This window comes from Macrobrachium nipponense, chromosome 12 (assembly GCF_015104395.2).
Source record: "Macrobrachium nipponense isolate FS-2020 chromosome 12, ASM1510439v2, whole genome shotgun sequence".
Taxonomy (NCBI): domain Eukaryota; kingdom Metazoa; phylum Arthropoda; class Malacostraca; order Decapoda; family Palaemonidae; genus Macrobrachium; species Macrobrachium nipponense.
The window spans coordinates 11,468,631-11,484,270 of NC_087205.1; the positions used below are offsets into that span (position 1 = coordinate 11,468,631).

Consider the following 15,640-nt stretch of genomic DNA (forward strand, 5'->3'; position numbering starts at 1 on the left):
TAAAATGTAATATCTAAAACAGACCCTATTTTAAGATAGTGGGTGTGTAACTGTATCTATGTAAGATAAGAGGGTCCTTGAAGTGGAAACACACGTATTTACACGCAAACCCATTAACAGCAAGTGTTGTCGACGGTTGTGGACTGAAATTCTTACATGTAAGTGTATACACTGTTCTTCATTACCTACCTAATGACTGTATTTTTAGAATTCTCTTACAAATGGCCAGAACGGGGTTTAATGTGAGCGATGCTCATGAAAAGCAATTGAAACAACATCTTGAGATTGCTAAGGAGATTAATGTCGTTAAGAACTTGGATAAAGTTTACATCATATCTTTTGTGAAAATCTAGGTGTAGTTCAAAGAGCCATTATTATTCATTTACCTTCTGTAAAAGTCTGGGAGTAGTTCAGGGAGCCATTATTATTATTCATTTATTTATGTAAGTTTTCATTTTTTTATGGAATTACCTTTTTTTAAGTTGAAAAACAATGCCAAGAGAGCAACAATACTGTGGGCATAGAGAAAAGGTTTATATTTATTCATTTCAGCTTACCTAAAACACTCTTCCATGGTTCATGTCTAACGCGTTCAGAAGCTCTTCTCTTCATCGCTACGACCAGAATTTATATAACAGGATTATTTAATTTTTTCATATATTTCTCTTACAAGGATTAATATATATATATATATATTATATATATATATATATATATATATATATATATATATATATATATATGTTTTCGTGTATTTTAAGAACGAGTGTTGTCGCCCCAATGTCATCATATTACAGTTATATTAATTAGAATGTGTATGAAAGAGAGAGAGAGAGAGAGAGAGAGAGAGAGAGAGAGAGAGAGAGAGAAGAGAAGAGAGATGTATCACTGTTCTTTACCAAATTGTGTTGATTGGTGAACGTGAATAATTTCTAGTGGCCTATATTTAATTAGACAAAATGTAACCTACTTAGACTCCTACATATAAGTTTTGCCCCTTGGGAGGCGGTATATAAATTACCATATTTTCTATGAAACATTTTTTGGTATGACAATTTTGCAATATAACAATAATCATTTATGACATTACCATTCTAACTTATTTTAGGAATATACCGACCACTTCAAATTAAGACTACAGGTATGTTTATCGAGAGTGAACACAATTACAATGGAATGCATGCTGGAAAAAGTTACATTCAGGCGACTTATACTGCTGTTTGCTATGGCAATATAATTTTGATGAATATAGTATACAAATTTGTTGAGAAGAAACCCTACAAGGCGATTCTCCAGATTTTTTTTTTTTTTTTTTTTGTGCTGTTTGATTTCCGACTGAGGTTCCTGAGTTACTGATACATTATACCGCGTCATGGGTCACTGAAATAACGCTTTAATAAGGAGTAAATTGAGGCACAATATTTTTTTTTCAGAATACTATGGTTAGCTTCGAATTCATGCGACGTACATCAAGTATTCTCTTCGTATGTCTCCTGTTTCAGTATATCGTGGATATAATTTGCTGTTATAACACTAGCTGCATGTTTGCGTATGTTGATGAATAGAATTGTATTAGTTTTGGTAATAGAAATTTCTGTAAGTTGTTGAAGTGAGGTTTACAACACTTATATTGCTTAATTCGATACGACCAGCGCATTTGATTTTTTATCTCTTAATAATTGTAGACTTGAGAAATTTAATTAGACGAGTAGATTTTTCTAGTTCTCCTGTATGTTCATATGGGTTTTGTCAATTTTACCTTTAAATGAGAATTTATATACAAACATACATAGATACATACATATAAATAAATAGATAAATAAATCATATATATATATATATATATATATATATATATATATATATATATATATATATATATATATATATATATATATAATTACATATATATATATATCTCAAAAAATCACCATAACGTGACTGGAATATCTGAAGTAATAATAGTCCACACTTATGTAAAAATGTGTATTAAAAAATACATGAAAGACGGGAGCTTTCGTCTACTTGACCAGTAGACCTCATCAGCCAGTACGGCTGATGAGGTCTACTGGTCAAGTAGACGAAAGCTCCCGTCTTTCATGTATTTTTAATACACATTTTTACATAAGTGTGGACTATTATTACTTCATATATATATATATAATATATATATATATTATATATATATATATATATATATATATATATATATATGCATACACACATAAACACTCACGAATATCTCATCTCGAACGTACACGTGAATGGACAAAATTCTCCTTTTTATATCGGTCACAGGCTGTATTTAAATATTTATGATTATTAACCTTTAGGATCTTACAAAATCAAGTAGGCACCAGCTGAACTTTATTTTTGCGTTTTAAAGACTTCTTGTAGAACTGATTTTTAAAAAATTATTTTTTCAAACACTTTTTGAAAATTTTGCTGTGATGAAGTTTTCGTTTACAAGTAAACTTCAAACTATACTTACTTTGACAATTATATTTGTCTCACTTTTCCAACTATCAGAAATATTCTTGACATAGTTGCCTGTGGAACGATTATCTTTGCCGTAGCCGAAGAATGCAACGAAATGCAAAGTAGAAATAAAAGTTATTCTTTTATTCCTTTGCTTTTTCATGACCACAACCTCATACTTTATCCCTCTTATTCCATCTTAATCAGGCAATTTACTTACCTAGCAAGTTAATTTGACTCACTCGCTGTGCTTGCGCGCACGCGCGGCACTATAGTTGGGTGTATGATTTATGTATTACATCATTAATAAGGGTAAAATAAATATACAGTTATTAAAAGACATTTTAGTTTGTTTCTCGAATCGGTAAGAAATAACACCTTAAGTCAATAACAGATAAGAAAATAAATAAAAGATGAATTGTAATCTAAGAAGGTTGTTTTTTTTATGGAAAGTGAAGCCAACGGAATAATAAATCTGTACAAATAAAAAGCGACAGTAACAGATGATTATGTACAATGCGTTCAAAGTGCTTATCAAAATAAGTAGTGATATCAAAATCTGTTATGATACAACCACGGTTAAGGTTAGATGGGGAACTTTGAATTTCTCATCTTGAGACAAAAGTATGAAATTAATCTTAGCATAAAAATGACATTGAACTTCATGATAGAGATTAATACAAAAGTGAGAAAAAAATAAGACCTTAAATCAAAATTACCTTCTGACATGCAGAAGCTGTCCCATAAAAAAAGTCGTCGTTTCTTGAGAAAACACAGTCACTATTTACAGAAAACACGTACCAAAAAATTTTGGTAATACACTATTTCACAAGTCACAAAATCTCATGGGCACACTAAGCTCTTTTGAGAAACTTTTTTTGAGTATATAACACGCACTTTCCGACATAAATACAAGTCAAAGCTCACTGACCCTGTAACTGAATTATTTTCCTTAATAATGACCCTATATTAAGGGCAATATGGAGGCGGGTCAAACTCCGGTGGCTGCTCTTGGTATGGAGGGGCGGATGGACTGCTACCTAGCGGAAGAGTATTTTCTAAGGACATCTGTTCTTGCGTAGCAGGAAGCAGACAACACGCACCAGCTGCCTGTGTTGACAACTGACCAGCAGATGCAGAAGAGCAACTCGAAAGGGGCCCCTGAGCAGGTACAGAGTAGTCAAAAGCAGGCATATCAACCTGCGACGTCGGCCTGGATGACGAATATACAATTGAGTAAGCCTTCGCTATGTCATCGAAGGATTTAGGATCCATGACCTTTTTAGCAGCCGTTAGGAGTTTTGCCATATCTGTTGCGCTCACGGGATATACGAGGCTCTCGGAAGATAAATGCCGTTGGTGAGTATTATTCTGAGGCCCTGGATTGTGCTGTTGTAGGGATAGATTTGAATTATCGGGGTTCCCGGTGCACTTGCTTGGGTTTTCCGAGGTACTGGAACGTTTGTTTTGCCCCGGTGAAGGGTTTGACCGTTGGTTCTTTGTTTCGGATGAACTTGAGCGGTGGCTTTTGGCTTCTGACGAGCTCGTCCGCTGGTTTTTGGTTTCTGACGAGCTCGAGCGTGGGTTTCTGGCTTCTGAGGAGTTCGAGCGTGGGTTTCTGGCTTCCGATGAGCTCGAGCGTTTGCTTTTGGTTTCCGATGAGCTTGATTTGTGACTCTTACCCTCTGATGGGTTATTTGTTCGGTGGCTCTTAGCGTCAGATGGGCTTGAACGTTGAGTTTTGGCTTCAGTTATGTTTACGCGCTGACTTTTAGCCTCAGAAGGATTAGAGCGTTGACTCTTAGCCTCAGATGCATGCGAGCGCTGACTCTTGCTCTCAGAAGCGCTTGAACGCTGACTCTTATTTTCTGAATTGTTTGAACGCTGACTTTTAGCTACAGATGTGTTTGATCGCTGGCTCTTGGCCTCAGAAGTGTTTGAACGTTGACTCTTCGTCTCAGAAATGCTTGAGTGAACTGCAGGCATGCTTGGAATTTGATTGGGTACTGTGGAGGGATTTGCATGCTGCCCTCCATTTTGAGTGGGTAGTATAGCATTTGGGAGCTGACTCACATTGCCTGTGGGTACAGAGGCCCTTGTTAAGTGTGAAGCGCTACTGTGGTTAACTGGGGTGCTTGTAACAGCACTTGTCTGGAAATGCACAGCTGGAGAGTTGACAAGCGGGGTTCTGTTGAACCTGGCTGACTGAGGAGGAGGGTATGGGTTGCCCTGTGCCTCTGGCAGAGGGGAGTAGGTCACCAGCTGGACTCCTCGACGCTGTGATTGCGAATGAGGAGCTGTGGTGACCCTGACTCTATGGAGCTGAATGTCGCCTGGTGGACTTGGAGTGTTTGGTTCCTCTTTCTTGTTCGTTGTCATAATAATACAACAAATGAAGACACCAACTGCTACCATACATGCTGGAAAAAAAAAGTGGTTTAGTTACAAAGTCTAGAAAGTACTCTTAAAAGCAAATGCGATACATCTCGAGAATCTCTCTGTATGTGTGTGTGTGTGATTGTGTATTTGAGACAAAGAGAGAGATGGAGAGTAATTTCATTTATATCGGTTTTAGGACAACCCACTTGCACGAAGATGATTGTAGTACAGGGTGTCCATAAAGTTCCAGTACCATTGCTAAGAAACCATGTAACATAAAGTAAAGCAGTTTTTTCTATAATGTTTTGCATTTTCTCAAGTTTACATTAAGAGCACTTCATTCTACAAAAAACAGCATTACCGTATTTTATATGGTTTCTGAGCAATAAATATTTGTAATGGTACTGGGACTTTATGGTCACCCTGTACAAGAACTAGCATTGTCTGTAAATAATTCCTGAGAGAAAAATCTTTATCAAACTGTCATTTCTATTTACTATGAAAAGTTACGCATCTATGACAACTATGAATAAAATGGTTAACTGAAATATAGCGATCCATCACTGATCATTTCTTGAGCTTCAATTTCCCAAGCGACTCTTCGTACACACATGCTAAACTCAAACAGTAAAAACCAAGGACATCAAATCTGTTCCGCCTTGAGAATGCTAGGAGAGGGGATGCACTTCAGAAGTTAAAGGCAGTTACTGTTAACAACAGTTCGTTATTGGCACATTTCTCTCAAGTGACAGCGCGCATCCGATGAACGGTTTCCTGCGCAGAGTACAATCAGTTCTTTGCTTTCAGTAATGGAGAGCCTTGATTTTTATCTATCAGTCCCTAAGCACTAGGGTGTTGGTACTAAAAGGCTTATAGCTGGTTAACATAATCTGTCAATTATCAAACCTATTTCAAAGTCGCATTGTACTTGTAACCTTGCAAAAAATAGGTGCATTCAAAGTTAAAAATCGTTTATCGATCAGTTCAAATGCTGTCAGAATTGCTCGCTGTACGTTCTTTGTCCAATCAAATAAGTTTGCGATCAACTTTTCCTCATTTTAAGATAAATCCTTTCATTCTTCTTGGTCTCTATCTTGTCTATTCGTCCCATCTGAGCTAAGCTTTTAAAAACTCAAGCGATCAGGCGTTGCGTAAGAGATATAAACCAATGACATTGGTTCAAACTCCTCCCACGTTTCAGGCTTGAGGACTGATGTGGCAAGTTTGCATTTCTCTTAACATTTCTACGTTGCGGAATACATTAATTAAAATAAATGCTAGACGCTAACTATATCGCTGAAGTATGCAAGGCAGAAAGGATAGTTTTTTAGATGATGGTATACGATCCAGCTGACGATACCTTGAGGAGAAATGTCTAAAATATGAAAATTAAAATGAATGAAAGGGTTTGCAGCTAGGCCCGACTGGTCGCTCCAAAGAACCTATAGTAATGCCTACAGCGCTCAGCATGGGATAACTAAACAAAATTAAAACCATATTATGATAATGCGTCCATTTAATCTATTTCACTTTATTATCGAGTCACTTTTGCCTATGAACAAAAATAAAATATAGCAATTTCTAGCTCTGTCTTCTTCGGCTAATATTTGATGGTTGTTTATTTTCACGAAGGCAAGGAAACACTATCAGACCAAATAAGGATAAATGTTCTTTTAAAGGGCATTAATTACTTGAAGTTGATTTTCATAACTATACAAATTAATGCCAAAGCCCAACATTAGATGCGATATTCCTTACAGGGAATTTCTAAGATCACGAACTTGTAGGAGCATATGAATGAATGGAACTGACCAAAAACAAATTAGGCTTACAGTTAAGTTACAGGGCCGCTAGTTGAGTATTTATACAGATACAAAATCAAACCGAAATTATGCAGAACCAAAGTGACTCCAGCAACGGAAGCTGAAATCTCCGTCTGTGAATACAATAAATGAATATCTATGTTGATCTTAACTACTTGATATACAGACCTGTTTTTATTAACTTATTTTATCACCCTGTTTTTTTCTCACATTATTTAGTCATTCATAAAAATCATAGCGTTAAAGATATATGATATGAGTGGCCATTGTCTCCAAATTGTTTAGTTATGTCACTGATAATGTAAATGTTCGTGCTTCAAGACCTTGGGCGTTTTGGTGTAGTTTCATATATTGAGGTTTAATAGCGCAGAGGATATAAATAGTTTTAAATGGCTATATGACCGATCATGTATTGTATTTCATGAAAATAAGACAGGAATATTTTTTTTAGTGTAGTTTCAAATAGTTTTACATAGCTATATGACAAATCAGGTATTACATTTTATGACGATAAGACAGGACTATTTGATCAATAGTTTCCGACAAGAAAATAATTCAACATGGATACGTTTAACATTTTTGTTACTTAGTTATGCAATTATAACTTTAGACCAACTTAATTCCTTAAATTGAAACTTACATAATCATATACTGAAGACGTTACAAGGCAAATTGATTAGATCACCAAAATGATTACGACTAAAATTGGTGTGACAGGACCAAATTTCTCTGGTTATTTAAGCAAGAAAATAAAAAGCGTGAATTAGATTACAGGAACCGAAGAGTTTAAGAGATGTCCTTGGTCTGAAGAACAAGAAAAGGAAAACCAGGTCACCGCTGACGATTCCGAAAAAAAAAAACATGGAATGAAACGATACTTCACTAGTGTAGAGATTTTCGATCTTAGTCATTATTTAGTAGGTTATATTTTACGGAATTTTAATTAATCACTCAATATCAAGTAATTAAGTCACAATTTTAATATTTTCATTCCGTCATTACTATGAATTCGTCATGGTATTAAAACCGTCAAACGGCCAAGTATTTTTTTTTTTTTTTTTGCCTTATAGCTTGCCTGATCTCTCTAAAATATGAGTGGATTGGTTGAAATGCCACGAATATAAAAAAATCATCTCTTTGTATGACGCTTCCACAACGTTATTTTCAATTGTAATTAAATAAATCTGACAATAGCAAGTAAACATTTCTTAAAAATCTTATGCGCTAGATAATAAAAAAAATACAAATTTTTGGTCCTTAATAGATACATTCCAATTCAGTCAGATTCTTTGGTGTCTACTTTCTCTCTATGTCAGATTCATAACTCATGAGGTCTTGCAATTTCTATTATAAAATCGTTTGTCTCTCTGTATCTTTCTCGTTTGCTTTTTTGCGAGAGGAACCAACAGTTTTCAAGAAGTTACCGCTTAAACGTTAATATTCCTTGTGTCTTAGTTACTATGAGATTCAGGGCCTCTGTAACACGGTTTTTTCGCGATAACTTTTTATCTGTGCATTTCATAAATATAACGCTTATTCAGAATACACATTATATCCACACATAAATTTTGTCTGTATTCTGCATTACGTAGGTTGAATAAATTTGGTACTTACAATGTAAAAGTGAATTTTTTTGAAGACGTGCCAACTTACTCAGAGAAAAGGTTTCGAACGCACTCGTTACGTAACTTATGACAGCATTTCTTCCCTCTTTCTCGATGGATGATTGGCTATACGTAACAAAGGCTATACCTCTGGCAACAATGACAAACAAATTTAAATACAAGCACAGCAGTACACCTTTATGAACTCTGAACCTCTCCACTGATAATTTTCATAATGAACAAACCAACAAAGTATGTTGATAAATACAAATACACTTCGATTATTAGTCTAACTCCCAAAATAAGTTTCCTAAGAAATTACAGTCTACTTTATAGGTCACAATCAGATTGACAAGATGTAGGGAATAGATGGTAATTTTTAAAAACATAGTAGACAAGCTTGATTTGATAACTGCTATATCCAATGACATGCAATTTTTATTTATTGGCTAGCTACCTATTTACTGAAAAAAAAAAATAGCCGGTACCGTATTTTGGCTTAAACCTTCACCAGTAATTATCGTCAGAATGATAACTTCATGAGGCTCCACCCACTTTGGCCTCGTTATAATTCAGGATAACACTGAAGGCTATCATGGGCATTGTTGGATTAGAAAATTTAACTTCTGGCTATAAAAACTCATTTCTCGAGTATTTGTAAGAAGTGCTAAATGATCCTCAAGGATCCCAGCAGTTGGCCTAAACGTTTAATTCATGTATATTACTGCTATGCTGTTGCGGCACTACTGCTACAGTAGTATTACTACGCTAGCACAGATACCCCACCCACATCTATGTATCGTTCCGCCATTCATAAAGTCTTTGGGTTTCAGAGCCGATGGAACAAGGTGAATGGGTTTCTGTCTAGTGGATGGGCGGCGCAACATTTCGTCAAAAGGTGTTTACTTTGCTTACGTAATGAATGTTTTTCGACTCTTGGCTCGTAATCATTGGCCATGGCGTCGGCTAGATCATTTTTACTCTATAAAAATTAAAACTATCGGGTTTAGGTTATTGATAATGCTGACAAAATTTGTGTGTGGTTGTAAAATATACATATGTCAACTTTCAGCAACATCCGATGCTTTGACAAGGAGCAAAGTCCAAAAAACCGTGTTACAGAGGCCCTTAATCTCATAGTAGTTGCGCCTTAACGTTGTTAGCAATTTTTAGAAGAACGGCATAAGAAAATCATTCTACAATTAAATTTAGATTTCAGACATAAAAATCCCGACTTCTCCGTGTTTCTTCGATGTACTATAACGGCAATTATGATTAACTTCGTTGCTGATTTCTTTTCGTCTTTAGCCGAGACTAACAATCACACATAGCCCTTCCCATCGACGTATTGAAACATGGAAGTCAGCCAACACAAGAACTTTGTACCTCTGGATGTATGTATGTAAATCAAATGAATTTTTTTTTTTTTTTTTTTTTTAGAACTCTCAACCTTCTCATATAACTCTTTCGTAACAAACACTTGATCCACAAACTCTCTTCCGTATGCTTTTATCGTATAAGTCATCTTCATTAACTTCACCATTATACAAGGCAATAGTATGAAATTCATCTCTCTCTCAGACCTTACTTATTCTGGTCAACCACTTAACCACACTTGTACCACCATACACCTGCTTCTTACCTGTTGCTTTTCGTTGTCATCTTAGTAATCTTACTTACATTCTCGGAAATATCCTATAAGAATTATCCACTTGAGTATTTCTTAATAGTTACCCATTTATAACCTGACTTACATTGTCAGTCTGTTATGAGAATTATCCTCTTAATAATCTTACTGACATCCTAGAAAGTATTTTATGATAGTTATCCTTTTATTTACTGACAGACATTGTCAGTCTGTTATGAGAATTATCCACTTAAAAATCTTGCTGACATCCTAGAAAGTATTTTATGATAGTAATCCCTTTATAACCTGACAAATATTGTCAGTCTGTTATGAGAATTATCCTCTTAATAATCTTACTTTCATCCTCGAAAGAATCCTTATAAAAAATGATTCTCTTTACAATATTTGATAAAAATCATCTAGAGTATTCGCCAATTTTTCGAGCAAAGAGTGTTTCTGTGATAAAAGACCATGATCACTATACTCTGTTTTTTTTCATCTGTCCATCCGCCTGTGGTGTTTTTGTATGGTAACACTGCGTCCCGGGCTTTAGATAGTTACATTCAGCTTACATTCAACGATTATGATAATATCCTATTTCGAATATTAACCGTGTAATTCGCATGCAGTAAATTATTAAAACACTTTTCGGTTGCAAATGTACACCCAGATATCCTTTTATTTACTTAACACTTACACATAGCGTAAGTATCTAAAGCCCGGGACGCAGTGTTACCATACAAAAACACCACAGGCGGATTGACAGATGGAAAAAAACAGAGTATAGTACTTCCAACAATCTTAAAGCGCTTAATCTGGGATTAACTCCCTTATGCAGAACACTCCAAAACCTACACAGAAGATTAATACACACACCGTGTCATTTACCTCTGTCTTACACTCACTCTCCCTCTCTCTCACTCTCTTACGTCTTGGATATTAAGGACCTTCCATCACAATGCCTCTTTCACACCATCTGTCATACTTTCCTAGGACATTCTCACCTCCTTCTTCTCTTCATTTCCGTGATGTACGCTCTTTCCATATATTATGAAAGAGCGTTCTTTCTTTTTTCATAGTTCGTGAATGAATTGTTTCCCATATAAAAGGGTTTTTCATATACCAGAGAATATGCGCTTACCATATATTTTGGATAGAGCATTCTTTCCATAGCTTATGGATAAATCGTTTCCCATAACAAAGGGTAGCTTCATGAAATTACCAGAGGATAATCAATGCCACAGTCGTGCATTGGCGTGATCTGCTATGCAGATATCTTTTGGAACGATCAAGACCATCATTCTCGTATTTCTGGAATAATGGTATAATTCCATTCATGGATGGCTTCATATCTTTTCCAGTTTATCCTATTTATTATTTTATTTTATTTATTTATTTCTTTTCTTTCTGTATTACATTTTACTCCCTCATAATTCTTCCATTTGAGCACCGCATTATTTGGAAGCTTGAATTTCAAGTCATTGACCCCTTTGATGGGCTTGTTCGATATGAACCGGTTTTTTCTACTGAATAATAATTGTAATAATAATAATCTGACCTTTTGACGTCTTCAAATTTCACATCCTTTTACCGACCTTATATATCCTCCATTCTCTCTACGCGATCAAATCACCAACAAGTACCCTGGCTGCCTTTTCCATACAAACCTTCTTGCATCTTCGTCATATATCTTCATTTCTCAGTCGTTTAACTATCTTTACGTCGCATAAACTTCTTGAACAATAATACATTTGTAATGGGCTGCTGTAAAAGCAATAGCCCGTGCCAGCATAAGGTTGGCTTAATCTATAAGTTCATTCCAATAATACATCTCAACTTTCTCTAGTTTCATTTGTGTTCAACCCCCATTCTTCGCTTCCATAGAGGAGAGGTGGTATTGACAGTCCCTTCGTACACTTGAAATTCTACTCCCGCGGACTGTTTCTGGGATTCTTTTCCTGTGGGATACTTCTACTACGTCACCCTACAGCCGTCCATGACATTTAACCTTGAATACCTGTTTGAATCAGTCACTTCCGTTCCCCTACCACCCTTGCTAGCATTCATGCCTCCATCTTGGGGCTTCCGCTCAACCTCATATCGCTAGCCACAGAAAGTACATTTTCAAGTTTTAGCTTACTCGGGGCGTAAGCCTACAAACTACTTTGTTGTTGGTGCTGTTGTTGGGGTAGTATGAAAGCCCTGTGGAAAAGCCTAATTATATCTAAAAAAGTGTTTCGCGTTGAGTTAGGGCCCTTTCACACTATGTCGTACGTAAATGCGACACGATGTCGCACCTACATGCGACTAGCAGTTGAGTATTATCTTTAATGTGCCTTTTCACACCATGTCGGTCCGGCAAATTTGCCGGTCCGGCATCACATTACAGCCGACAGGCCCCACTGGCCATGTCCGGTGCTGCACCCAGATGCGATTGCAGTTGGCCATTGCCTTCAATACGTGTCTTACACTATGCGATTTTTTCCTGCACATACGTGCGACAGCAGTAGACCTCCACTGCTTCTGGTGATCGGGTGCACTGGGTATTGAAAACATTTGAGGGATATAAATAGTGTTATTCATTCCCGTTGCTGAATAACCACTGGTTCCATGCAACGAAAAAACACCATACAATAAGAAAAAACTACAGGTATGGATAGCTTAAGTATAAACTACTGAGAAATGATTTACTAAATGATTTGCTGTTTTTTTTTTCATTAAGGTTACATATACGTTTTGATACTGAAATTATTAGAAGGTTATCGGCAGATATTTTATATAAAAGAGGACTGAAAGCTTTTGATTTCGATATATATGATTTTTTGAGAAGTTTTTATAGTTAACACTTACGTTTTATTTACATTAATTAATGAAACAGAGAGAGATATGGATTTTTTATATCAAAGTAAAAGATTTTAGTTTTTTTATATAGATATATCAGTTTATACTTATGATAAATAGAGATGTTTCAGCTAACACTAGTTGTTTTCATTTCTCCTTTTTAATTTCTATATGGAAAAGCAAATTTACAAGGAAAGGTCCATATTATTTCCTCTTACTTGATGGTAACTGCCAGTGGTTGTGCTGGCGAAATATCATCTCTGAATGTCGTATTTCTTTTAGCAACTGGTCATGTAGACGTGACAAGAATTCCTCAAAGGTTGTTTTAGGCACTGAAGTAATTGAAAAATTTATCATTATCTCTCTTCAGCTCCTCGAAAATGGTGGCAAATGCACCATACAAGTGCCTTTGTGTATTCAAAGGGTGTACCCAGTGAATTTTAGGTTTTCTCTTCTATTTTCTCAAATGTAATAAATAGAGACAATAATTTTCTCCTCCGGTCCATCTTGTCACCACTACAGGCTGAGAGCAGACTGCAAGCGCTTGACAATAATTGGATCACTTTGTACGGCAGTCGGACAAATGTACGATCTGCGCAATTTTGTGTTGCATTTAGATCCGGCACTGCAATCGTATCTTGGTCCGACAAGAATCGCATAGTGTGAATGGGCCCTTAGAGATAAAGGAATTTTAGGATAGGGTATTTACGATTTATTTATCAGAAAGAAAATATATAAGAAAAATAAATAATGTGCATGTTAAACAGTACAGAACAATTAATGCTAATAAAATATGGCGTATTCATTTTAATTTTCGTTGGTGAGACAATGCACTATTTCACCGTAGATTTTAGCAGTCGCCCTGAGTAAGCTGGAGGTCGGATAACGCCATGTTTCTGTTGACAACATATCTAAACTGTTGCAACAGTCCCATAACTTCTTTTCCGTTTTAGAAATCAATATCGTAAAAGCTACGTATGCCAGTCACTGCCATTTACAACTTATTTCATACCATATGGCAGACTTCCTCTAAATCTGTTTTTTCTCAAATTGTTCTCAGCATTCCAGTGAGAGAAGAATTTAACCGACGACTTCACTTTTAAATCTATATATACAACACTAGCTCTACGTTGCAACCCCGTCCCACCTCGTCTACTTTTGCATTAATGTACGTCCAGTAATTTTTCCTTAGTTCATTTTGTCCATAGGCAGCTTTTTCCTCTTAATTTTTAGAAGGCTTCATTTTTTTTTTTACACAACATTCTCTCTCTCTCTCTCTCTCTCTCATCTCTCTCTATCAATATTATCTATATAATATATACTCTCTCGATATATATATATATATATATAATATAATATATATGTGTGTGTGTGTGTGTGTGTGTGTGTGTGTAATTGTGTGTAATGATCCTTTTTGTTTGATTCCATCACACTGTTTGGATTTCTCTTGTCGCTACATGACCTTTCAAAAATGAAGAAGAAATAAACGGGAAAAACTCCAGTTAAACACTGAAGAAAACCCAAACTTTCAGCGGTGGGATTTAGACTCGCACAGAATGGGTTAGGGTGGGGGTGGGAGGTGGGGGGGTGGGGGGGTGGGGTGGGGGGGGGGGGGTGGGGAGGGGGGTGGACGAAGCTAAGCTTTCTTACACGATGGGTGTTGGCAGCTTAACCTCAGCCCAACGCATCACGTGTGACTTCCAATCTCACCGCTGGAAGCTATGGGATTTCCTCATTTGTTCTTCGTTTTGGATCTAAGCCCTTGCAGTGACACATATTCGCGCGCGCACACACACACACACACATACACACAAACACACACACACACATATATATATATTATATATATATATATATATATATATATATATATATATAGACAATAAAATGTTTCCTTTACCAGGGTCGACTATGAGAAAAGACAGAACAAGGATTATTGTGAAACGCTCAATACTCTCAGCATTTAGTCTTTTCCTCTAGCAGGGGATCGTTTCTAAGAAACTGCATCCATACTTTTAACTCCTCAAGGAATGGTGGTCCTCTAGGGTGAAGCTTCTACAGTAGTCACTTTATATATATCAACAAAGAAGGCTTATCAACCAGGGCACTGAAGATCTCTACATAGAATGAGCCATTCATCTCTATTTTGCATAAAGTTGTACGCGTCTTGTATATTAATAACCTTCAGTTCTGATATCTCTTCCTGTAAATATTTCAAAGGATTCTGCTATGAACATGCCGCTATATCACATATATCGCAGTCATTTTGTCATTCTTGCTCCGCGTATGCTATAATTACAGTTTCTATAACATTTTCATCTTTCATTCGCATTGATTATGCAAACTTTCCTTCAATAAAGAATTTGTGCAATAACCACTTCGTCCTCCCAACTTAGCCCACCACCGATACCGCTTTCCTCTTATTTACTAAGCTTCATCTATTAATGTGACTCATATCTTGCTCAAAAGGGAAGCCAAAACCGATACACCTAAAATTCAGGAGGCTTAAGCAGAGAGTAGGAATGATTTCGTTCCTCGCTTAAATATCTGGAGATAACAATGACAATGGAGTTTATGGGTCTGCAAACTACGCGTATAGAAAAAGGGTTCTTGGTGGGCTCATGAAAAGAGGGTTATCTGCTACCCAAGGTAACAAAGGGTCAACAGGCCCCTCTCTAAGCGTTTTTTTTAACTTGAGACGCATCAAATCTTTATCTTGAGTAATTGGCAGCATCCCAGGTTGCAATACTTACCAAAAGCGTAGTAGCAATCTGCTTTATAAGGATTGATCTGGAGCACTTAGTTGTCACTGGTCTTGAGAGAAAGAGACTCGTCCTCTATTGAGGATATACTCTCTCCTCTAGAATCATCACAATCCTCTACGATGA

At 36.2% G+C, this 15,640-nt stretch overlaps 1 protein-coding gene across 1 annotated transcript in view; it reads right to left on the reverse strand.

The window, feature by feature from the left end:
• Positions 1–2,827: 2,827 nt before the first annotated feature.
• LOC135224351 (uncharacterized) overlaps positions 2,828–15,640 on the reverse strand; it is a 57,359-nt gene continuing 44,546 nt past the window's right edge. Inside the window, exon 4 of the mRNA XM_064263267.1 lies at positions 2,828–4,898. Coding sequence (XP_064119337.1) covers positions 3,448–4,898 — 1,451 coding nt within the window. The 3' untranslated portion in view covers positions 2,828–3,447. The remainder of the gene's footprint in view (positions 4,899–15,640) is intronic.